This window comes from Centroberyx gerrardi, chromosome 19 (assembly GCF_048128805.1).
Source record: "Centroberyx gerrardi isolate f3 chromosome 19, fCenGer3.hap1.cur.20231027, whole genome shotgun sequence".
NCBI lineage: Eukaryota > Metazoa > Chordata > Actinopteri > Beryciformes > Berycidae > Centroberyx > Centroberyx gerrardi.
Genome location: NC_136015.1, coordinates 11,793,423 through 11,818,335, shown reverse-complemented (window position 1 = coordinate 11,818,335; position 24,913 = coordinate 11,793,423). Strand labels below are relative to the sequence as shown.

The window sequence follows — 24,913 nt, the reverse complement described above, 5'->3', positions numbered from 1 at the left end:
TATCTGGCATGTGTTTTGAGAGGATGATATGGGATTCTCAGTCTCTGGGGGGATAATATGGGATTCTTTGCCTCAAGGATCAAACCAGAGTGGAAGCGTTCCTCTTCTCTGAGGGGCATTGGATGCAATGAAATAGGCATGCAAGAACAGCACAATAACATGGTAGCCATTATGAGGATAAGTCTATTCAAGTCTATTCAAATGTAAAAATCCTATAGAAAATTAAAATCATCTAGACTAGTGGTTCCAGAACTTTTTCATGTCGAGGACCCACAAATAGATTAGAAATAAGCTTTCCAAATAGACTTTATACCATAAGCATTTCGTCTGCGTGTGCCTCGGGACACCCCATGTGAGATTTTTTTTTGTAGTTAGATATAACTTTACACAGAACTACATAACGGTCTGTAGTGTAGGTGGGGTGATAGCAAGAGTAAGGAGTGAAACCTATTATTAAAACAGTCATCCTTATACATTCTCTGATTGTGCTAAACTCAATTAAGGGAGGAAAATAATAGTGAAATCAAACTATTTCTGGTTTTTGACCCCTCTTCGGGAACCCCGGAGCTAGACATGAGAATGTAGACAGCAATGAAAACCTATGGTAGGTGTGCGTGCTTGCGCGCGCGCGTGTGAGCGTGTGTGTGTGGTTGCCACAGTGGTGTGCTGCAGTCCGCTCCCTGCCGTAGTTGAGTAAACTACATGGACATTAGCGGGCGCAGCGGCACAACCACCGAGCCAGAGTGGATTAATACGGCATGCTTGTCTTAGAGAGGCGCTCGAAAAACGACTGTGTAACCAAATAAGAAACCCCGGTGTGCAATAGGGAGTCCATTACACCAGTGTGCTGCTGGAAAACAGAACGGGAAGGCTTTTGGTAAACTCAGTGCATTGTGTCAGGCAGGGAGAGCTCGGCGGGAATGGCTTCATCTCCGTGCGGCAACAGTAACTTTGATTCCGGTCTGGAAATCAAAACTCGCTCGGTGGAGCAGACGCTTATTCCTTTAGTCTCGCAGGTGAGTTGTTTGTGGAAAATAGCTGTTTAAAACTTTGTCTCATGTCTACCCAGGCGACGAATAAGGCGTTTTAATTATTTTTCCCGAGCTCGGGATACTTTGAAACGATGTCCCATGCTACTAACTCTGGCTTCACAACAACGGCTCTGTTCGCAAACATGAGGCCAACTTTAATCCTCGTAGGAAATACTGTTCACTAGTTGGGTTACGCTGTTATTACAGTGAGACATTTGTATTTACTGCTATGTTTCCCTCTTGGTCAACTCGTGCTGCGTGTAAAGCCTGTCACATGTTTGGAGAATTTGCACGGAGTTGTTACATTGTGTAGTAATGACATTATCATCAATATAGGGTAATGTTGCATGTTATTTCACACTGCAAGTTCTCTAGAACAGGGAATATCAAACTTTTCACATTGAAGACATCCAGAGATATGCATTAGACCACAGACCCGCATTTGAGAAGATGTTTTGTTGTTGTTAGGCAGGATTTGGTACGTAATTACATAACTGTATACTGTAGGTGAGGAGGTAAGAGTAGGGGCAATGAAACCTGTGATCAGATCCGTTTTTCTTGCACATTTCCTCGTTCTGCTAACTTCTAGTCAGTGAAACAATAGTGAAATTAAACTATTCTTCATTTTGCTGGGAACACCCTGGAACCCTGGTGGTCCTCAGACCCCACTTTGGGAACCACTGATCTAGAGGGTGTAAAAGTTTTCACCGAAGTCGAGTGTTCCCCTTTGCTAGTCCTGAACAGCATTGACCCCCACCTCCTCTAATTGGGCCACTTGGAGGCACGTGTTTTGTTTTTCAATAAACATGTGGAAGATGAAAGACCCACTTAAGGCCACTGCACTCTTTCAACAACTGGCCTGTTTTCTCCTGCACACACAAAACAGTCGTGCCAGGTTTAAAATAATAAGGTATAGGTCAATGAATGAATGAATGAATTTATTATTCTGGTGCAACAATAACCTCTGCAAACTGCGGGTCTGTTTCTACTTATTTTTCATCCAATCATGTAACATTAGGCAGTTAATTTCCATTTTCAGGAACAATGTCAGATCGTTCAATTTACAAAGCCTCTGCTTCAATAGGAGCTCCATTGTTTTTCCATTGGGCTGATTTCCAGCAAGTCACATGGGACGGGAGGTGGGTTGTATCGCTTGAATAGGGAAGTGACTGCCAGTCTTATAAATGCTAATTTCCCCTTGTTGTGCAGGAGGCTGAGGGTCAGAGACCTGTAAATGGTCTGTTGTTTCCACTGAGAGACAGTGGAAGAGAGAGGCACGGCACCGGTGGGTTAACAGGGCCTGGGACAATACCGTGATGAAGGGTCCCTGCCGCTGTCCTTCCCCCTGGTTCCTCCCTCCTATTGCGCTGGCTCATTTGAAAGATACAAAGTCATTCCTGTGCTGAATGGATGTGGTTTGGAATCATGAGAGAAGATCATGTGTTTCCATGTGCTTTCCATGTAGGCGTTTCATTTTGCAGTCATTCTGCTTTATTGTAGTATCTTTATCAGACTTTCTGCTTCAGATCTATCTTTCATGAGTACATCGAAAACAGAGTGTAAGAATGTAGTAATGCTATAAATGAAGGGTAAACCTAGGTGTGGTTATACCTGTTATGCCGTATTTACAACAGCAACTATAAGAGAAGGGAAAGGAATCACTTTTGATGTGTTGCGCAAATATACTAAATCTGCCATACTCTAGATTGTCCTTATCTATTATTTATGCTGCAGCAAACTTCTTATGGTGTGTTCCTGCCAGCTGCACAAGACTGGCTGTGGCTCAAGTTCGCTCCAATCTATATTGCAGCGCTGAAGATTTAAAGAAGAATGTGGGTGTGCAGTGTAATGACATTCAACATATTACCATTCACTGTTGCACAGTGGTGTTCAAGGACATATGTTTTCTCAACTTTGTCTTTTCTCCCAGTGTGAGGCATGTCCCCATAGCAACAGCTCTCTGCAATGCCGAAAGAGAAACATTTCTTCACACCGTTTACTCCATATGAGATATTTTGTTGTCGTTGTCACTGTTGTGATGTCATCAGGGGGTGCTGGGTGCTTTTCATCGTATGGAGGTCAAAGATTGCGTGAGGCTGCTTTGTGTGACTTTTCTCCTTCAGGAGGTGTGTGTGTGTGTGTGTCCGTGCATGTGCATGCTCATGTGTTGCAGGGGTCATTAGATAACAATCAAGGAGGAAATGAAAGAGCAGTGTCAGTGAGAAAAGTCTGTGTTGGGGAAGGTTATTGTGTTGTGCGCTATTCCCTTTTATCGTGCTCCTCTCCTCTCCTTTCCTCTCCTCTCCTCTCCTCTCCTCTTCTCTCCTCTCCTCTTCTCTTCTCTCCTCTCCTCTCCTCTCCTCTTCTCTTCCCTTCTCTCCTCTCCTCTCCTCTCCTCTCCTCTCCTCTCCTTCTCTGCCGTCCTGCTATATGACGTTGATCTCCTCAGGCCTCTGTTATCAGCTTCACTCCCAGGGTGTAATTATAGGCCTGGGAGACTCCCGGCCCAGTGCTATGCACACACACACACACACACACACATAGACACACACACACACCAGACACAAACACATGCGCACAGTCCCACCCACCCCCTTCTCTTTTCATGCTTATATGTTCACCTGTCATATTGGTTCTTTGTGTGTGTGCCTGTATATCTATTTGACTGTCTTTCTTTCTGTCAACTTCATGCGTAGCACTGCAGCCACTTTGACTTTTTGTAATTTATCTGTTTGTCTGAATCTGTCTCAGTCCAGTTTCCACCTGGCTGTTTTCTAGCTGCATCTTCCATCATTCTGACCGTTCACTCCGCCCTTTTCAAAACAGAAGGAACCTTTTCCTATTCCAACAGAAGCACTTTCCTCCGCTTTGAATTCACTAATGTGCTTCACCTTTTCTTTTGCAATCGTTTCCATACCAACAGGGTTGCGTTGCGAGGGGCATGGTGAGGGTAATGAATTGCTCTGGCGGTGGCCAAAAATGTAATGGGCACCACACAGAGAGAGCGGAAGCTAAAAGAACGTGTTTGCTGTTGTGTGTCCTACCTGTGATGTGGTCCATAGTCAGCTGGTAGGCAATTAGAGATAATCTGGCTCCTTTTTCCTCAACATCCGATTACTGTTTTGAAGTGGTGATTAGTGAAATAATAGTTCTGTTCTTGGGTTTTTATAATTGAGGTGTGTTCCTAGTAAAAACACATCAGCCCTGTCTGGGTGCGGTCAGGGTGGTCCTCGGGTCGACGAGGTGTAAGGATGTTGTTTTGAGGTAAAGTCTTGTGGGAAGGAATAGGCGCTAGGAAATAATACCTGAGACTTTGATCAGATTGGTGAACATTTAAACACTTGTGACACGCTGGCCTTGTGATTACATAGTTGTGCTGGCTCCGTCATTTTTCTGCAGGGCTAAGCCAGGAGTTTCTTAAAAGATTTTCTGCTATAATTGGGTCCGGAAAATCCGTTCTCTGTCCAAGTTTGTTAGCGTCGAGTTTGTCATGCTTCCGGGGGTTCTGTGGTGCTTGCAGTTTTGCCTTCTGAAGTGCTAAAAAGGACTGCGAGTAAAAAAGCATTTTCTTGTTCATTTTGCTCACAAACCGGATTGAAATGGCACATTTATTATCCAAATAAACCCTCCATGGCAGGTTTGAGCGTGTGATTTGCTCAGAACATTAGCATTTTGTCAGGTAACTTATTCAGGGAACAAAATGCTGACGCAAAAAGTGCTCAATAAACATACTTTTCACTCAACAACTCAGTAAGCAGTGCCATTACTCTCATCCTCATCTCTCTTTCTGGAAATGTTGTAAATGGAGTTTTATTGAGATATGAGGCAGTATTCCCCGCTAATGTTCCCAGCCCAGTGGTGGAGTGACATGACAAACGTCCAGGTAGTGAAGTTGTTCTTTATACCCAGACAGAGAGGCATTAGTGGTGCCGCGAGCCCTAACAGATCTGCTTCCTCCAGCCATATGATGATAATGAAGACAAATGGTTCCCTAGCTTGAGGGTGAAACCACATGAGGATTACTCTGCACCACAAGCATGCATGCGTGTGCATACACGCGCACAGACAAAAACACACACATACCTCCTGGGAATGGGACAAAATAGGCCTGTATTTGTGTATGTGTGTGTGTGGCACAAGGATTGCGGTGAGGTTTGCGTGCCTGTGTATCTGCATACTTTGGTATGTGAGAATGTTTGCTCACGGACGACAGAAACTAAATGAGTTTGTGCTGCTTGTGTGCGAGGTTTCGTGTGTGGTCCTCTGCGTTTTGCGTGGCGATACATTCTGCCACCGTGACATGTCGTCCTATCAGCAGCACGGAGGCCTAGACCAGCACAACACTGTATCTGATAACAGATTTCCACAGTCTGCTTCAGACCGGCTATTTGAGGCCACCATTTTTCACCACTTCCATTTCTGTGAGGCCATTACCAGCGGAGCATTGTGAAGAATTGTCCGTGTCCACCCACCCACACACCTATTCATTCATTCATTCATTCATTCATTCATTCTTTCATTCATTCACCTGTATGTCCATCCACCTATCAAGTCTTCATCTTCATCTTTCTTTCTGCTTACCTATGAGGAGACAGATGAGGCAGAGCGAATGGTTTGGTGTTTTTGTCACCAGATCCCATCAGCTCAACCATCAAACATATGAATCACAATGAGCCTGACCCACATTGTTGAGTGAATGAGTATCCAAAACAAGAGCTTGCTCAGTGGAAGGCAGCATAGCGAAGCAGTCAGCCACCCTGTGTCATCAAATGGAGAATGGATGAATTCCACTCGACTCCCTCCTGTTTCTAGTCAAGTGGTGGCATTAGTCAGGTAGCTTTGTCCAATTATGGAATTCAACTTCACTCGCTTGCTCATTACACTCGCTCCCCTACCCTTAGTCAATTTTTCATTCCATTCTCCTTCTCCCTCACTCTGGCTTTCTCTCTCTCTTTTACTTGGTCTCTCTAACACACACACACGCACACACACACCCACACCCACACACACACACACACACACACACACTCTCACACACACACACATACGCAGACATGTGGCAGTTTGGTATGACCAGTGTTTGCCCCTTGTCTTCCCTCTTGCACTCCCACCACTACTATCAAGGGAGTCATTACAGATCGCTGTTCTTTTTAAGTGCCGATAAAAGGGTCTGTCTCAGATGTCGATCCATTGACCTCTCTCTGGCTAATATACTTCCAGATGAAGTGTGTGTGTGTGTACGTGTGTGTGTGTGTGTGTGTGTGTGTGTGTGCGCGCATGCACGTGTATGCCTGGATCCTCCAAATAACCTAGCTTAGAGGGATCAGTCACCTAGAGAGAACAGCAGAGTTAACCTAATGGTGCAAAAGCTATCTCACCCTCAGCCATTTAGGTTATCTGAAGGCTGTAGCTAATAGTGATAACCACTCTTAATTGTCTCAAGGAACGCTTCTGCCTCTGACCAAGAGCTATTGCTATGGCTTGGGGCTTGATAAAGTATTGATTAAACATCCTATGTTCCCATTATCAAAGAGCCTCAAAGAGGCATTACCAACGGTCTCATTGCTCAAAGTCTCTCCAGTCTCCATTCTGTGTCAATTGAAAGCGGAAAGCAATTTCAGGGCCCAGTTTTCTGAAAAGTTGAAAGCACTTAAATAGTAAACACTTTACTTAACTTACAAACTTAAACTTCAACCGTCAGCTGAATGTCAAATGGATGACCATTAATTTACAATGGAATAGAAAAGATCTTGCTTTACTTGCTTGCCTCTATGCTTCGTGGAAACCAGGCCCTAGTGTTATGGCTTCCCCCGGTTTTTTTCTGGTTCTCTGCCACATCCAGCCCAGATGGGGGTTCACTGTGAGGGGTTCTCCGAGGCCTGAGCGGGGTATCACAGCCCTGGATTTCTTGCTCAGTATCAAGTGGCTCTCTGGCCCATTACCAGCTTGTATTTATGTACTTACTTTATGGTGATGAGATGTATGATATGTGTCTGCACACAGGAAGAGATCTCTATCAGTACTAATGTGTTGTGTAATGCAGTGTGGTGTTTTGTGTTGTCCAGTCTCACTGACAGCACCCCCATGGACTGAAACAGGTGCATAAATACATGTCCTTGTCTGTACAAACGCATGGACAAGGACGTGCATACAGTACATATAAACACAAATCATTATGTCGACACACACAGGCCATCTGAGTGCTTGTGGGAAACAGCTTACGAATAAGTTTTTCTGTCAATGTCTTTATCATAGTTGATATTATCATTTCTTACAATGTTATTGTCTGTTGACATTGGAGACAGCCAAATATGTAAATGTCAACATAGCTAACACAGCATACAATTTGGTCCACAGACAATCTAACAATACTTTGGATGGGAATGAGTGTGCACCCCACGACCATGTAATTCCCACGTAACGTACCTGTGCATTTCTGTAGCACGCAGTGTAGCAGCTCTATCTCTTTATCTGCCGTCTCCCTTACAGCACTGAAAGTGGGGGCCGACAAACGTATAGATGGACAGAAACGCAAAGTGCTACAGTATATGCTTTCAGGGAGGAGATAAGAGTATGACAGAACACCCCGCTTACAGTAATTATTTAAGCACGCTCTCTCCCACTCCTCCTGTGATGCATTGCCAGAGATATCGCGCGACATATCTATATTGTACGCTGCCTGGACAACCGCAAGCAAACAGATCAGCATTTGGCAGGCATCTCTTAGTCTCCCATTACTTTCCCGTTAGAGGTTCCTTGGCTCGTTGTAGTGATAATTCCAGTTTTAGCACATAACATAGACTGGGATAGCTGCAATGACATCGGCACAGAAATTGTGCTCACTGTTGGTTGCACTGCACACGAGTATCAGCTAAATTCTTGAAATATAATGAATGTCTGCCCATTTCTGTGCAGACCAAACAGAATTATCTGACACGCATCCCATAGCTCTCAAAGTCAACAGGTTTGTTCTTCTCTCCCTCTCCCTCACCAACAGTACTGACTGTACGACAGAGGAATCCTTCAGTCTGGCTTGTATGTGTTAATTGCTTTCTTCGAGCGTCTTTGAACTTCTCCCCTCCCGATAATGAGTTCTTTTAAGGAGATGAGGTTTGACATGACAGAACAAAGACGGTGTGAAGGAGAGAGAGAATGCGGAATACCAAACTTCTTCTTATCTTCCCCAATTCTGAGTGGTCAGAAATTATAAACAGTCAGGGTTTGTCTCTCTCCACTTTCTGTGATATACCTTTTGAATATTTGACAGTATCTATTAGGAACTATTTCTAGTATCACTTTTGTCCAAGATCTTTTCATTAGCAGTTATCTTTAGGGCTGCAACCAGTGATTATTTTCATTATCGATTAATCTAACAATTATTTTTTCAATTAATCCAGTCTATAACATGTAAAATATAATGACAAATGCCCAGAGCCCAAAGTGATGGCTTAAAATTGTTTGACCAGCAGCCAGAAAACCCCCAAGTTATTCATTTGATAATGATATAGAAATGGAGCAAATCTTAGCATTTATGAAGTTGTAACCAACAAATGTTTGGTATTTTTACTTGTACCAGTGTGCCACTTTTGACCTTTTGCTAAGGTATCGGTTTTGTCATAAGGCCATAAAACCTAGTGGAGTAAAGTTTAGGTCTCCGTTCAGAGCAGACACTGGAGTCTTTGACTTTATGATGTTGTCGTTTCAGGGTGTTGGTGTGAGAAGGTATCACTATTTAAGATGCCGTAGCACCTAGTTTGTATGCTTCCCGCCCTGCCTCTCTTGCCCTGCACCATTTTCCATTTTTGTTTTCCTGTCACACACCTCACTGTCTTGCTCTTTCTCTCCCTTTCTTCAGCCTTCTGCTCACTTTCTCCCTATCTCTCTCTATTTATCCCCCCACTTTCTTGCTTTCAATCTCTGCTTTTCTCCAGAGAGTCCAATGTCCCTGTACCACCTCATTAATTATGCAGCCCACTGAAAACCTAGCCAGCGGCTACAGGTAGCGCACAGAGCTAAAAAGCCCAGCCTGGCCATATCTCTCAGGATCCAAACTATGCTGTAAACTGAGACATAATACTCAACCCTGCACCCCCACCATCCTTTCTGAGGAACAGTGACGGGAACAGCCTGTAACCGGCTTGCCCACATTTGCTTTCCCTCGCATTGACATACAATACCCAAGAGCGATCAGGATGAGGGTATTCTGACCATCTTTTGTGTGGCTGTCACATATCTTCGGGGGAATGTTGCCGAAGCTAATGCAGTGTGGAAAACACAGTTGTAAGAAGATAGGATCTTGAACATTGTGAAAAGAGTTGGTACCGAGAATAGGTCCATATCATTTGAACTTGATACTGATAAGATTGCATTGTGAGTTAGTGCTTTGCCTGTGTTTTTGTTCAAATGCTGTGCAGGATAGTCAGTGTTGTATTCAAAACACTTCTCAAGCCAGATTTAGCCAGATAATAACTGTGAGGACTGGATGCAACAGTATGAATCCTCTTCAAGTCCCAGTGTATAGACCAGTCCATGCTTCTTGTTTTGTTAGCTTCCAAAACTTCCCTCTGAGTGTAATTAGTTCCATCAATCATGTCCATACTGAAGGCCCCTTGGTTTAGACCTCAGTGCCTCTCAGTCAAGCAAGCACAGTATGGAAGCTAAAACTAGCTAGTGAAAGCAAATGCTTATTTTTAACTTTGATAACTAACTAGTCTTGAAACTGTAAAGCCTAGTAATAATGTTGAATATCCTGCAGCTGGATCATATCATTATGTATTATGCATTATTATTAAGATTAAATCCCATGTCCTAGTTGTAATCACCACTTGGAGACTGATGTGAACAGCTTTTCCCAGTCGACAGGTCGTATTTACAGTATGTCCGACATTACATGCACGCGGCATTAGTCTATATTTATGCCTTATGACATTATAGCCAATACATGTGAGGTGTTTAATTTTGGTTACTGGTGTCTTGAACAATCGACCAGTTGTTTGTGTCTGTGTTTTTGTGCAGTGGTATTGAAAAGTATTGATGTTCTGTGACTGAACTGACATTTGATGCTACACAAATTTGCTCTTGGTGTCGTCACATTTGTTATTGTCATGATCGGGACTATGTTCAAATCCAGCCCCGAGGATCCATTTTTGTCATGGAGCATTCCTCCCTGCTTTGAGCACAAGCCGATGACAGTGTCTTGGGAGTGGGGACAGCGTGTGGGAGTCGTGGTCAGTATGGGGAGGGTGTTTACATCGTGTCACTGTTTATGGGTGACTGGAGCCGGTGGGTGACAGCTGGGGGCCAGCCGGCCGAGAAACACACAGCCCAGACTTCCACATGCGCACACACACACACACAGTGCCACCACCTATTAATAAGTTAAAGCCACTCTCGCACCTTCTATAAATACACAAGTTCCGGTTATTCTGGAGGTTAGAGCGTGTCTGTTGTCCGAAGGGTGGACAGGAGCTACAGATTGCAGGGAAACGTCATAGAGTTTGGATGTCAGAGTTGACTGATTGGGATAATAAACAGTGGATATTCAATATGGGGGGCTGCAGCCTGACTTCATTCATATGTGTTTAGATTGGATCACTGTGTGTGTATGTAGGGGGTGAGAGGAGGGGAGGCCTTCAGGAAACAGGGCTACTCCAAACACTTGAAAACATGGGTGTGTGTCATGTAGTGAAAGCATGTTCCATATCCCCCCCATGAGTGTGTGAGAGAGAGTCTGTGACCGAGAGAAAGCGTGTGACAAGACAGATCCCATTATGCAGTCTGAAGGCAGAGGGGCCGCATTCCTTCACAGGGCTCGTGTTTCCAGCTTCTGCTGTGTGTATCAGTGCGTGCGCTGTCTGAATCTGTGTCTGCATATTCTTTATAGGGGCATCACTGCTGGGGTCAAAAGTCAAAGTCTCAAAGTGTGAGACCTTTACACACACTATGCTGGCTGGTATGCAAGAGTTAGTGCCTTTCTCCCCCCAAGGGCTTGACTTCACTCGCCACTTCCATCAATGAATCATCCTGCTCCTCCGCTAACCCCCAGCGTTCAGGGTTTTGATGTTTGGCACGACACACTTCTCTGATTTATTGATGTAATCATTCACTTTTCCAAGTTCCTTTCTTCTCAAATGTCAACGGTGAAGGCTCAGAGAGCGCATTCTCAGAACTACGTTTTTCCTCCTGGCTGAGGATTTGTTCTTGCCCTGGGGATAGAGCACGCAGTCATGTTGACTTTCTTCCACACCTGACATCTTATCTTCCCATCTCCTTCTTTTGAGAGGCTGAGCATGATTGTGAGGGCAAAATCCGGGCGGTAGCTCGTGAGCATTAATTCAGTTCACTGTCAGGCTAGCCTAGGAGAGAAGAAAGAGGCTTTCATGTGACACTCCTGTTTTTATTTGATTTGAGCCTCAATAGGCGAGTCAGCAACAAAGCCCCATTTTTCCTTGTCACTTTGCCTCTTTATTCAACAAAAACAAGCCTTATTATTTTAGAGGCAAGCCAATGTTTTGGCGTCTGTATTAGGCCAGGCATCTTGCTAGCAGGCACTGCAATCATTGCTCTCTTCAGCAGAACATGCTAGCGCTGTGGGAAGCTGTCACAGAGCCTGGTTAAGCCACTTTCACACACTGTTCACCACACACTATTATTTGTCCATTACTTGTAATTACGCGTCATGAAGACTGATGGAATGTTTTCGAGGCTGACTTGGCAGGCAGTGAGGATTATCCTGTAGAGGACTTCATATAATTACCCAGTCATCAAACACAGCTCAGTGTGAAGACAACCTGAGGAGGGCGACTTGCCAAAGGCTGGTTTGTTGTGCTTATATCTCCAGGTTGTTTAAGCAGGCTTCATGTTTTCTTCTTGCAACGTTGCATCCAAGAAAATGATCAAGGGACAAATTTTGTGTTTGAGTAATGGCTGCTTCGTGTCAGTGTGGTCTGCAGCCATCCCAACCTAAGTGACTGAACACCTTGGGAGTTTGGCCACTGCAGATAACAGAAGTTTACAAATATATTGTTTGGTAGTAATGCTTTCATAATGCTTTCCCTCACGTTGTCAGTACATGCTGTGCCAGTATCTGACTGGCACATCATGCCCTCCTCACTGCGTCCTCCATTATGGCTTATTGCTGTCCCTAGAAATGTCAAAGGAGTTAACACTGGCACATTACTCACAGGGTGTTGCTTAGTGAGGCTGTTTTACAAAGCCCATGATGATGATGATGATGACAGGATGCAGGCTCTAATTGTCTTGATTGCTCTGGGCCGGACTCCCATTGTGGTTTCGTCTGAACGTCACTGGGTGATAATGGGTTTGGAGGCGGATCTCCGACGGGTCTGCATCGATTTACACTCTCAGTCCCGGCCCCTGAGGTGCTACGCAGGTGCTCATCAATCTTTACTGGCGGCCAAGGAGATCCTTACTGAGATAAGTGAGGAGCAGAATGAAGAATACAATAGGGCCTCATCAAGAACTGCAGTCTGCCCTTTTCAAGTGCTTTCATATCAAGTTTCCACTACACAAAGAAATCATGGAGGGGGATAATCAAAGTTTGGAGTCAGATAGCAAGAACAAAGCAGGAACAGCGCTGTGGGCCACGTTTTATGTGGTTCAAAGTTTTCAAAGAGAATGATTTGTTACAGTCTATGTAAATTCTTTACTATTTTTTTTTTTTCTTGTCTCTTTTGAATGTGCATCATCTCACAAGGTGAGACGGATCTCAATTATTCAACTCGGAGGAGAAAATTGTTTTCATGGTTGATTTTGTGGAACTATTTGCTCTTATATCCAGTACAGCACAGTATTCAATATATGACTGAAGTTATTCATTGCAACTTTTGGTCATGCAATCCAATAACACACCATGTCTGCATGTGAAACCCTCCATGAAAATGTTTTTTTTTTAATTTTCTTTGCCTTTGCTCTTCCTGGGATGTAGCCACTTATCTAATACAATTTCATGAACAGAGTTATTCTATTACAGAGCTCACTAATCAAATCTTATTCAGTTAGTTAAATGAAATATGTCTTCAGAACCCATGCAAGAGCTTTCTTATGAGCCAAGATATTAGTAAGTTCTGAACTTTCCACTGACTGTTGCCAGCAGCCAGTCAATGGAGAGATTGGAGACCTCACATGTAGATGTAATATGTGATGTCTCACTGTTTTTCTGCTGTTTTGCTCCCTTTGTTGTTTCCTCGCCAAATTAAACAACTGCCATGTCCTTGTAAAAGACTTATTCCAAGGGTAAAGTACGAAGCAGACGTCCCTATGAAATACCCTGGTCTTCTGTGGAACAAAGAGCCCAGTGTAGCCCAGAGAAATTTGTAACTGCATACGGTGTACATTTACAAGTGGGTGGGATCTCATCTGCATTGCCTCGCTGTCTGGGCCGGAGATGTCTTTGATATAGCATCTTGGATGTTTTGTGAAAATTTTCCTAGATCAAAGATCTCTGTGCTGTCAGGCTGGCCGCCTCGGTCTTGCTGTGATAACTGTTAGATGCACAATAAAGGAAAAACAGAAAGAAACAAGTTTTAAAGAATAGATGACAAAACATTTCATTTTCTTTTCATTTTTGACTCCTAAGTAAAAAAAATGTGTGCTGTTAGTATCCAAAGTTCTTTCGGTCTGGGATACTATTATTCTCCACTTAACAAATATGTAGGACTATATAAATTACTTGTTAGCTATTTTCAAGGGTAGTGAGATTTTTAAAGCATTATATTTTACATCTCCGTCTCCATCTGCCATTTGAGACCAGTAAGCAGATACATGTTTCAGTTAGTCACTGCCTGTGAAATAGTTTTACACAGGAGATTGAAGTAGTGGTATTCAGATGCCAGCAGATGCCCACCACTCCAGGTGCATCACCGTCATCACCACCCATACATCGGTAGACGCAAGTTGAACCTCTCTCCTCCTCTTTAAAGCTACAATAATAGAAGGGCATGGTAAGCACATTGTACTTTTCAATAAATGAGAAGCTCTGTGGCAGAGCCTCCTTTATATTGTGTTCACAGGTGGAGAAAACATCAGTTTTCAACCACAAGCTCTCAGAACATCTTGGTAGTGTGAGCATTTTCAACAGATTTTCTGTGGTGTCCCTCTTACAGTGTTGTACACATTTGTTTACGTGTACACAACATAAACAACAAAATTCAACTAGCATATTTTTCACTCACTGAAAACATCCTGAGTGCAATAAATGGATTCACTGTAGAACCGTAGGGTGTCACTAGATAAAGTCACATGAGCACGTTTTGACGGTTTTGACCAACATTCGTGATGAGATTAATTCAGTTTCTACATAAGAACTAGTGTCAAACATGCATAACAAGAGTCAGCTTTTGTTGAAACTCAAATAGTTTAATGATGATAGTTGATGCAATGTTTTAAAATGTAGGCAGGTATTCCAACTGTAACCTCCACTAGTTGTTTGTGCATAGCAGTAGAAGAACTACAAGTGATGGGGAGGGGTCCTCTGATCAGCAATAGATTTTCACTTGTGTTCATAAAGGCTTTGCCTCATAGGGATGCTTCTTGGTACCTTGATTGTTTCCACATTGACATAACATTTAGATGTTTTCTGATATTTTTTCTGAGTCACTATTTTCCCACCAGCAAGAGTCAAGGCTTTCCAAGAAAAACAAGGCCGGTGAACCACAACAGGAGCTTGTGTCACGGTTTGGCACTCTTTAAACAGAGGAGATCAATTCCCTCTGGCCGCCTTCCCATCTTGGTTAACCTTCGGTCATGGTTAACGAAGCAAAGATTGATCCACAGCCATGTTGTGTTTGTCTGCCCCCCAGGAAGGAACAGTGAATCAGAGATCACTCTCACTCACACTGTCTGATCTCATCTAGCCCCTATGTCACTCTTAACTGAAAGAGAGCATTTTTTTCAAAGTTTATTGCTGCTTTATTAGATACAGTGGAGAGAGGCCGGAAAGATGAGATATGACCCATGACCTGACATGATGGTGGGGCCAAGAGGCAAAGGTCATGAGTTGGATTGAAACGCATAACATCACGAGCACAGAGTGTGCACTGAAGCCCGCTGAGCCACCAGGACTCAAAAGAGAGATCATTTCTCTGACCATATCTATCAGTCTTACAGTTTTGCTAGCTCATTTTTTTGCTTTGTTTTGTCTTTCCCCTCTCATCTGTCCCTTCTGTTTTTCTCTGTCTGTGCTGTCCGCTCTCTTTCTTCACTTACTGTATGCCCTCACCCATTCTCCCGTCTATCTCTCCATCACAGCTGACTCTCAGTCTGTTTTTCTCCCAGGTTTATCAACCTCTCTTATCAGCTGCCGCTGGTTCCTCTGGGCTTCCTGCACCTCATATCAGCTTGACTGATTACACTGTAGCAATGCTCTGTTTTCAAGGGGAGTTATGCGTTACTGTCAGTGCGCTGACAATCCAGGTCAGTGGGGTCCCATAGAAACCAGAAGTATCGTCTTTAGTTCAGTGAGTAATGCATCCCATTAGATCTCAAGTAAGACTTTTGTGCATATGGGAACCAAACCACTTCCCTACATGCATACTTTACGCATTACTAAGAAAAGATACAAGTTTTAAATAGAGATTGATTTGAAAGGGATCGTCACAATTTGTCATGCTGTAAACTGCAACTGGCTCAGGTCAGAGTGACTCTTGAGAGCTTTCTGCTCAGCATACTCGGTGGGCCTACTTAAGAGTTGATGGATTTCCCATTATTTTTAGACAGCCATGATGGAGTACCAGGTAGCACACAGCCTTTTCTGCTTTGCTTTTAGCTTTCACTTTCTTTTATGCATGAAAACGCTACCCTGCTATGGCGCATGAATGGTAAGCCAGATTGCTGCCAAGTCGCAGAGATGAATACTTATCTTCATGTGAAACACTCACAAAAATGTAATCAAGAAACCTTGGGCCATGTTTCCAGCTCTTCATTTGGAAATCAGTCATTCGGTTTCAGAGAGGCTATGAACATTTGAACCGTGGCAGGGCACCAAGGATCAATGCCAAGCAGTAATGCCAGGCCATAAGTGGGGTTATATTTGTCGTTTATTTGACATTGAATGGTCCCATGGAAAATATGAGCAGAGTTTATTGGTTTGTTTACTGTGTGCCAACCTTACAGTCTATTCTGTTGTTTTGTCTTGGCTTATCTCTGTGCACGTGGGCAGACTGAGCTAATTGACTCTCAGATTGCTATAATATGGTGCCAACAGCCTTTGAGAATCCATAACAGTTACAAAAAAAAAGTGACTGAGGGCCTCAGACCAGATTAAATTACATTTACATAATATATTTCCAACATTTTACTTCCAGTAGCATTGCACAATATATATTGCCTTTAAATAAATCTACTTTTGTGATTGTTTTGAGTTCTTGGCCAAAAAAGCAAGAGTACTTTGTAAGCATTAAATATATTTTGATTGATTCATTCAATGTTAAATTGATTTAAGTGCTTTGTCTAGCCTCTTACGGCCTATCAAAACACATCTGCATATTTCATTATATTTGCGATTCAAGGGGCGATACGCACTGCAGCAGCACTGGCTGTTGTCCCATGGTGCGACAAAAGCTAGAGCGGTTGAGAAAGACTATAGCGTTTGACATGGTGCCCCATTGTGAGTCATGCGAGGAGCCCGGAGCAAACATTTCAGCTGACTACTTAAGGGTTACCCACCACCTCAGCTTTAATGGCAGTGTCACTGCCACCTGTCCCAGCGTCTACAGCAATGAGAGCAGATATGACAGTTTGGTTAGCGAATCAGTTTATCCCTCTGACTCTCTGTCCTCACCTAGCACCATCCAAGGGGCTGAATTCTAACCTCAGTCCTTCACCAGCACAATTAATGAGTTGAAAAAGAATAAAAGTAGAATAAAAGTTGAAAAGAAATAAGCTTGCTGAGAATACGCAAGTAGGAAAGAAGAAGTGGAAAGTTACTGGATAATGTATGCTCCTCGTCTGTTTCTTCAGCAAAGTAGAAGGTTAGGGCAGAGAGGAGACTATCAGAGCATGGAGAGCCTGGTGGGTGTAGGTCTCAAGGCGCAGGTGAGCTGCCGCCCCGGGGCGCTCAGTATCACATGTTGACCCTCAGTATATTCATAGTCACCAGGTACACTGAAGAAGGGTCAGGTGAACAGTTGAGTCGGCTAGAGGGAGTTTCACTTCAGTCACGTTGTGTTCGGGGCACATCTCTCTTCTCCTTGGTTGACCCCCTCCCCGTCTCCCTCTCTGTCTCTCTCTTTGTCTCCCTCTCTCTCTCTGTCTGTCTCTGTCTCTCTCTCCCACCCACCTCCTACCCGGAGAATTACGTGTGCAAAAAGGAATGAAAAGAGGTATTGTGCTCTTTTGAATGCAAGCCATGAGTATGTGTGTGTGTGTGTGTGTGTGTGTGTGTGTGTGTGTCAGTGGCTCGCTGCACTAGGATCGGACTACCTTTTCTGCACGCTAGCACTCTGCAGCTATGCGGACACCGAGGCCTTGGCATGCCGCAGCTAACTAAGAGACGGGAGCGTGTTTTAACCAGCGTCATATTTACCAACCTCCCCATATGTCAGCTCCCTTAAGAGAGAAAGTCCTCCACACTCACACACAACACACACACACACACACAGAGCACACAACACACTGTAGGCTTTTACCACAACAGTGGCATAACTCACGGTTAAAAACACTTTTCCCCTCAGAGTCAGAGGCTACATTCCAGCATTCATACTGGTGCACAAATTGTTTTATTCCCTGTATAATGTAGATATTGGAACCTAGCCTAGGAATATTGCACTGTATAATACATTGCTTCACAGGGTATTGGAACAGAGCCCAGGACCATAATACTGTGTCCACTTCTACCATACCAGTTAGACTGCACCATCAATACAGTATGTGGCCTCTTTTCTGTGTATCAGTATGTGGAGGCAAACGGGAGGGAAAACTTAGCTCAGTGGTTCACAGAGAGAACGAGCACATATCTATGTAGAGTTTTGACATACTTCATCATGCCGGTAAAAATGGGTTGCATTGATATCCCCTTAGAAAGCGAACAAAACAACTAAAGCCTTTTGTATTCACTGCTGTTAATGTGCACATTTAACAGTGTATTCTTAAATCTTTTCTGAGCATTTACGTGATTTCTTTCTTTCAGCTCTCAGTTGAGCAAAAGGTGCATCTCCAACAAACTCTGTGTGTGTCATTCTGCTTCAATGAAGAGACAAGATACTCTGTTGTTGGTCATTGTTTAGATTGGGTCGTTGTTCATACACACTGGACACTGCTAGTGATTCTTCATCAGTGATAACCTTTCTAGCTGATGCTTGCTAAGGGTTCACTCTGCCTGTCCACATATTCAAATGTCAGCTCTGATTGCTGAGCCAAAGCTTGAAGGCCAAACCGTGCCCTTTTCTCATTCAACTCCAATGGGGTACAGTCTGATAAAATCCAAGCCCATTCAACTGCAAGCCTGTATGCTGTTCTGGATGCACATCACATGGGTCAGCCTGTCTCTCTGTTTGCCTGTCTGTGTGCCTTGCTGCCTGCTTGCCTATGTGCTAGCCTGCCTCTTTTATATATATCTGCCTGAGTGACTGCTTATACCCCCCACCTCTTTCTGTCTACCTGCATCAGTGTCTACCTGCTTGTCTGTCTCATTGGCTGCACGTCTGCTGGTTTATATGAGCAAGTGGGCTAAGGTGCATGTCATGGCCCCAATCTGACCTGTAACCTTCGTTGCATGTCATCCTCTCTCTCACCCACCATTTTTCCTGTCTCTCTCCACTGCCCATTTTCTAATGAAAATTACCTTAGCGCTAGTTATATGCTTGACAGCTGTGAGTGTCTTGGCAATGACAATGAAAAATAAATCAAACCGTCAATAATAGCTCACTACTTACATTTAACGTTTAACGTTACTGCTGGCATACACTTAGCAAGCGTTAAAAAGCATTAAATCCTCAACAAAGGATTAAGCCCACTTAGAAAAAGTCCAACAAACAATATGCAAAACTTAAATCAGATAATCTAATGTTGTAAAATGACATGACTTATCTTATCAGGAAACTCTGCAACTTGAAATAATCTCCAACTAGCTGCCAAAACGCTTCCACTATCAATTTGAATTGTAGAGAAATGTGAAATGGAAAAAGCAATCTTCCAGTGCAACTGCACTGAACTACAACAGGCATTTTAGACACACGCAGTTCAACAAGCTAGGATCTTATGAAAATCTACAGTCTCAAAGCAATATCAACACATGTAGATGCGTAAAAAATGCTTAATCTATTTTGTGTCTGTCAGCTTGGCTGTCTATTGGTCTTTGTATTTCTAGTTGTCTTCCACATCCATCACTTTCTCCATGTGTATCCAGTGACATAAATGTGGATACACAAGAGAGACAGGCTGAAACTGGGAATTGAGTATCCTTTCTCTGGAACCATCCGTCTTGCTGGCTGAAAATCATCTGTGTTCAATCACCCTAAAGGGCAGCTACTGCTGCCAAATCACAGCACTCGCTATCTGTATCTCTGGGAAATTCAGTGCAGCAAGCTAGATAGGTGTGTGCGTGATAGAGAGAGAGCGAGAGAGATGGTTTATACTCATATATAAGTAAGTAGTAGAAGTCGAAGCCTCTATGTCAGGCCAGTACTATCACCGGTTTGTGGAACTTAAATAGGGGCTGTGACCATTAGTGGAGGGAGTGGAAGACTGATCTGAGATCAGCGTGTCTGGGAGAGTTAGAGGTACGTGATAAGAAGCCATGCTGGAGCTTTCTGTGTGACCTCCACAGGTTCATTAGGACAAGCACAGTCTGTATATGCTGATAAGACGCACTTTCTCTTTCACTTTATTTCCCCCTTTTTCTCTATCTCTCTCTACATCTTCTCTCCCCACACACTGAAACTGCTCTTGGTAATCAGGATGCATTTACTCTTCAGGATGTACTCTCTATGACCGTTTATGGGAGTGCATGTAGTCAACAGCTCTGTGTGTGTGTGTGTGTGTGTGTGTGTGTGTGTGTGTGTGTTTGTGTCTGTATATATAAGCACATATTACTTAAATTACAGAAAAATTGGCTTAGGAATGTGCTGTGGATTAAGTTTGGTTCCGGGGGGTTTTTACTCCCTCAGTGGCAGACTTTGGCTCTGCTTCTTTCTCCTGCCAATGTAGCTCTCCCAGATGGAAAAAGGAGCTCAGTATTTTGCAAGCTGGTGCTGTGTCACTGCCTGTAGGTGTTTAGAAACTGTTTAAAGATTAAAATGTATAGTAACTCCTCAGGGTGGGAGCTCAGACATGACTTGTGGTGTGTGTAAATGTGTCTAAAGGTGTGTGAGTGTGGCTGTGCAAGTGTGCGTATGTGTGACGGAGAACGAGTGCAGAATAGTTCTGCCTATGCAGGGTAATTCCTAAAGAATGCATGGCCAGTCCAGACTACATATGGATGTGGTTCAGCTCAGCTTTATGCTAAATTGAACTCCTGCCTTGTGGTTCTAATTCAGCAAGGTAGACCAGAAAACTTCCATTCTTCTCCCATTAGCTGACTCTGTGACTCTTTCCATTGTGTCTGTAGGCAGCTGAATGAGCATGGAAACGAGTGCAGCCTGCATTCACTAGATGAGGGCATGATTTATTTTGGAGAATATGGCTGTAAATTGGCTGCTGGCCCAGTACGTTTCACTAATGTTTTTGTCCAATATTGACCAACTGGTGAAGAACCAGCGTCCAGAAAACTGCCCATTCTTGTTTGGGCCAATTTGTCAAATAGTTGTAAATGTGCATTTTGCAGCAAACACTTCAAATCAGTGCTCCAGAAATTAATACATTGCTATAAGTTTTTAGTTTTTTTAGCTGAAAGGGGATTTGTTCTCTGACTTTTGATTTTTTGCAGTGAGAGAGTTGGATGGTGCAGCAACTCTAGTCCTTGTTATTTCTGCTGTTTTCTCTGCACATGGTTTTACAGTATGCCCAAAGGATGCAGCTTTTAACACTGCAAGCTGCTGCTGTAGTGTATTACACTCTACTGTACTGCAGCTACCTGGCTCTAGGGAGAGACTTGCATCACTGACTACATACAGGACTGTCAGAGGAGAGAAGGATAAAGGTAGGGAGAGAGAGAGAGAGAGAGAGAGAGAGAGAGAGAGAGAGAAAAGAGAGATTACTGAAGTCCCAAGGGAATTTTGAGAGAGAAGGATGGCACTAGATTTCCACAACAGGGTGAGGAACAGAGGAGGGGGGGTACAGAGAGACAGAGATGACGTCAGATAACAGTAAAAGCCTGAGTTTGTCCTCTTCAGGTCTGACACAGCTTACTCTCTCTCCCTCTGTCTGTCTACCTGACTCACACTCTCACACACACACACACACCGCTGACATCTCTCACTCTGTTTCCTTCTCTCTCTCTCCAGTCTCCCTTGTCTCTTCTTCTTGATCTCCTCCTTTCTTTCTCTTTCTTTCTCACTCTCACTTCTCTGTCTCTCTCTCACACACACACACACACTTCTTCCATGTCTTACTTTTCATTCTCTCCATCTCTCCACCTCTCCCCATCTCTCTGTACTCACTGTCCTCCTGACTCCCTTGTCTCTCTCTTTTCATCTCCTCCTATCTCTCCCAAGTCTGGCTGTCGACCAGCGCAGCATCGAACTCCCGTCTGCTCGCAGCCAATTTGGAAGGAATTTGCTCTCCCATTAAAGTGCATGTTCAGCGCGACTTTCATCCCTCTCCTCTTATGTTTTTTCCGCCGTCCCCCAGCGAACAGCCAGCAACATCTCCTTGCATCAATAAAGAACAGAAACTGGGCTTTTTCAAGGGCACCACAGTTCAGGCTCCCTGAAAAAAAACAACCTCTGGAAACATCCAGGAGAAAGCCACATTGGATGAGACAAGCATTCAGCACGGTCTTTTGGGTGCAATTCTCCCTGCACCAAAGTCCCTTTTTTGCTGCAAACTGCCGTGTAATTGGTCGAGATGGGAATTGGTACCTGGAAGTGTTCTTTTGTTCTGTTCTTTTTGACAGAGCGATCCAGATGCTGTAGGGTCTGTTTAGCGACTGCGAGAACTGAGATGTACAGAAAGAGAAAGTTGCCTTTTTTAGCAACACAGAGGGGAAAGCAGATAGTTACCACAGCTGGAGAAATTCTTTTTCAAATGAACAAGGACAAACACACACACACAATAATGCTGGCATTTTCATCTGCTCAGTGAGCAAACATGACCAAGACCAAGTTGTGTTATATATATTTTTTCTCTCTCTCATTTTCTTTCTCAGTGCAAACTACTGGCCAATTATTTCTTTCCCCACATACATAAAACATTGCACAAGCACACATACAGCAGCAGTACTACAGCACAAAAGTAAAGTACGCTTGTATCTGCACACACACCCTTCAGTAGCTAAAAAGACTAACTGTGCCATCACCATAGATGGATGATAAAATACCTCTCCTTTTCTAATTTTACCACACACACACGTAACATACAAATAACTATGAAGGTAAATATGTTGCAAAATGCAAGAGCTTGTAGACTTAATGTGAGAACTTGTAAAATACGATGTGAGAACTTGAACAAAAATGAATGTGAAGTCACAGAAAAAATATTCACAAATGTGTAGATTGATATTTACATATACAATGGAATATGTATGGAAGGAATACAATGACAGCTGCAAACTTGTAATCCAACATTTACTCATATTTATTTATTTTACTTGAGTCCATTTTCCAGTACAACCACAACTGTGATTACAACCTCTCGAATCGGTCACTGCAACTTCACAAATGTGCTCTCTTGCATCACAAAATGACGAATCTGCGCGCCTTGACTTTTGCAACAAAACTCACTTGTAGCTGTGAGGGGGGGCGTGGGGGGGGTGGTGGTGTACCAATCAGAAATCGGAAGACGATGCGCTCTTTTGCTCTGCTCCATGTGCTGTCCTCAGGACGTCCTCCATGTCTGCGAAGTTAGGGAGGGGGTGGGGGTGGGGGGGTGGGGGTGGGGGGGCGCTCTCTCACAGCTACAAGTGAGTTTTGCAACACATTTATCATATATTATTTTATAAGTGTTGCAAAAGTCAAGGCGCGCAGATTCGTCACTTTGTGATGCAAGAGAGCACATTTGTGAAGTTGCAGTGACCGATTCAAGAGGTTGTAATCACAGAGTTGTGGTTGTACTGGAAAATGGAGTAAATGTTGGATTACAAGTTTGCAGCTGTCATTGTATTCATGTAAATATCAATCTACACATTTGTGAATATTTTTTCTGTGACTTCACATTCACTTTTGTTCTTCAAGTTCTCACATCGTATTTTACAAGTTCTCACATCAAGTCTACAAGCTCTCACATTTTGCAACATATTTACCTTCATAATAATAACACACTCCTTGAGCTTGACTGCTACCAGCCGAACGTGATGTTAGTTACTTTTCTAGGATTCTCTTTCCAATCTTCGCGGTATATGCATACTTCAGCACTTTGCTTTCAAAAGGAATAAAGTTCACTTTGAGTTGTTGGTGTTACTCTCACCAGTGGGCCAAGTAAAGCCTTAAGGAAGCAGAGATGTAAATTAGGCAAATAAGCAGGCCAACATAACAAGCAAGCAAGCAATTATGTGTGATGAATGGCTACAATGCATGTTTAATAAAAGCCCCATCAGGCCTCCCAGTTGAGCTTGTTGACACTCGCTGTTATTTTGTTGCCTTTGTCTCCGAGAGATTGCCTGCACTTACTAAATGACAAGAATGCCGCAAAATTACCTCTGAGAAAGAGGCTTTGAATTGAGCTGCTTTGAGTAAACAAGATTTTTCTTTCACAAACACACCCACGCATATGTACTTAACACATACGTATGTACCACACACACACACACACTCACAATCATACAATTACACAATCAAATAAACAGAAATAGAACGGAGAAAGAACGGGCAAAGAGAAAGAACGCAGATAAGGCCAAACTTTGTCCCAGCAATTTCTTTCAGTGAAATTCAGCCAGTAGCCATGGGAGGCAGCCACAAATGTTTCCAGCTTTTGTTACCTTCTGATTTATAGTCAGTCACCGTGTCCTTGAGGGATTGGTCTACATTTCCTGCTAACCAACGGGTGGGCTCTGTGTGTGTGTGTGTGTGTGTGTGTGTGTGTATTGTGTTGCTGAGAGTGGGCTGTTGATGTCATTTTTATGGCCTTGTAATTGTCATCCTAATTATGGACAACAAAGAGATTAGAAATGAATGGTTGGGAATTGACTGGTTGTGGAGAAAGTAACAAGAAGGGGCTGGACGGCGCACCGCCGCGCTGCTTAAATCCATGCTGTGTTAATGTGCGAGCGAGAGAGCGAGAGGCAGACACATTGTGAGAATATATGCGGAACAATGTGTGTGTGTGTGTCTACATGAGCCGGGTTCCCACTGGTCATTAAAATCCTGAGATAACATGACATTTTGGGAGGTTGTATTCCAGACGGGGAAAGTCGGGGAATGTGATCAATTCTCTGGGGGGGATGTCAGGGAATTTCAGGGACTTTAACAAATGGGTCACACTACAGGAATATACCAGAGTGTGTTTTCCATCTTGGCTCCCACATTCATCGCATTTGATTCTGGATTCAGCTGTTTTTCTCCACAGCAATCCCAACTGTATTGGCAAGCAGACTGTTTACCCCCTTAGAAAAACAACATTAACAAACCAGGAGGGAATAAAATGTTTTAGGTCATGGAAGTGCTCCGACTTAGTTATGGAAAGTCATTGGAAAAGTCATGGAACTTTACATCAGGGCCACTGGGAGCCCTGTTTGAGAGAGAGAGAGAGAGTATGAGAAAGCGTGTAGACACAAGTGTATACTCTCATGCTACACCGACTGTGTATGACTTGATCACTACCATCTCATCTCA

At 43.5% G+C, this 24,913-nt stretch overlaps 1 protein-coding gene across 1 annotated transcript in view; it reads left to right on the top strand.

Annotated features, from left to right (window-relative positions):
- The first annotated feature begins 816 nt into the window (after window positions 1–816).
- The window catches only part of ctnnal1 (catenin (cadherin-associated protein), alpha-like 1), a 49,019-nt gene continuing 24,922 nt past the window's right edge, over window positions 817–24,913 (top strand). The window contains exon 1 of the mRNA XM_071920170.2: window positions 817–1,016. Coding sequence (XP_071776271.1) covers window positions 921–1,016 — 96 coding nt within the window. The 5' untranslated portion in view covers window positions 817–920. The remainder of the gene's footprint in view (window positions 1,017–24,913) is intronic.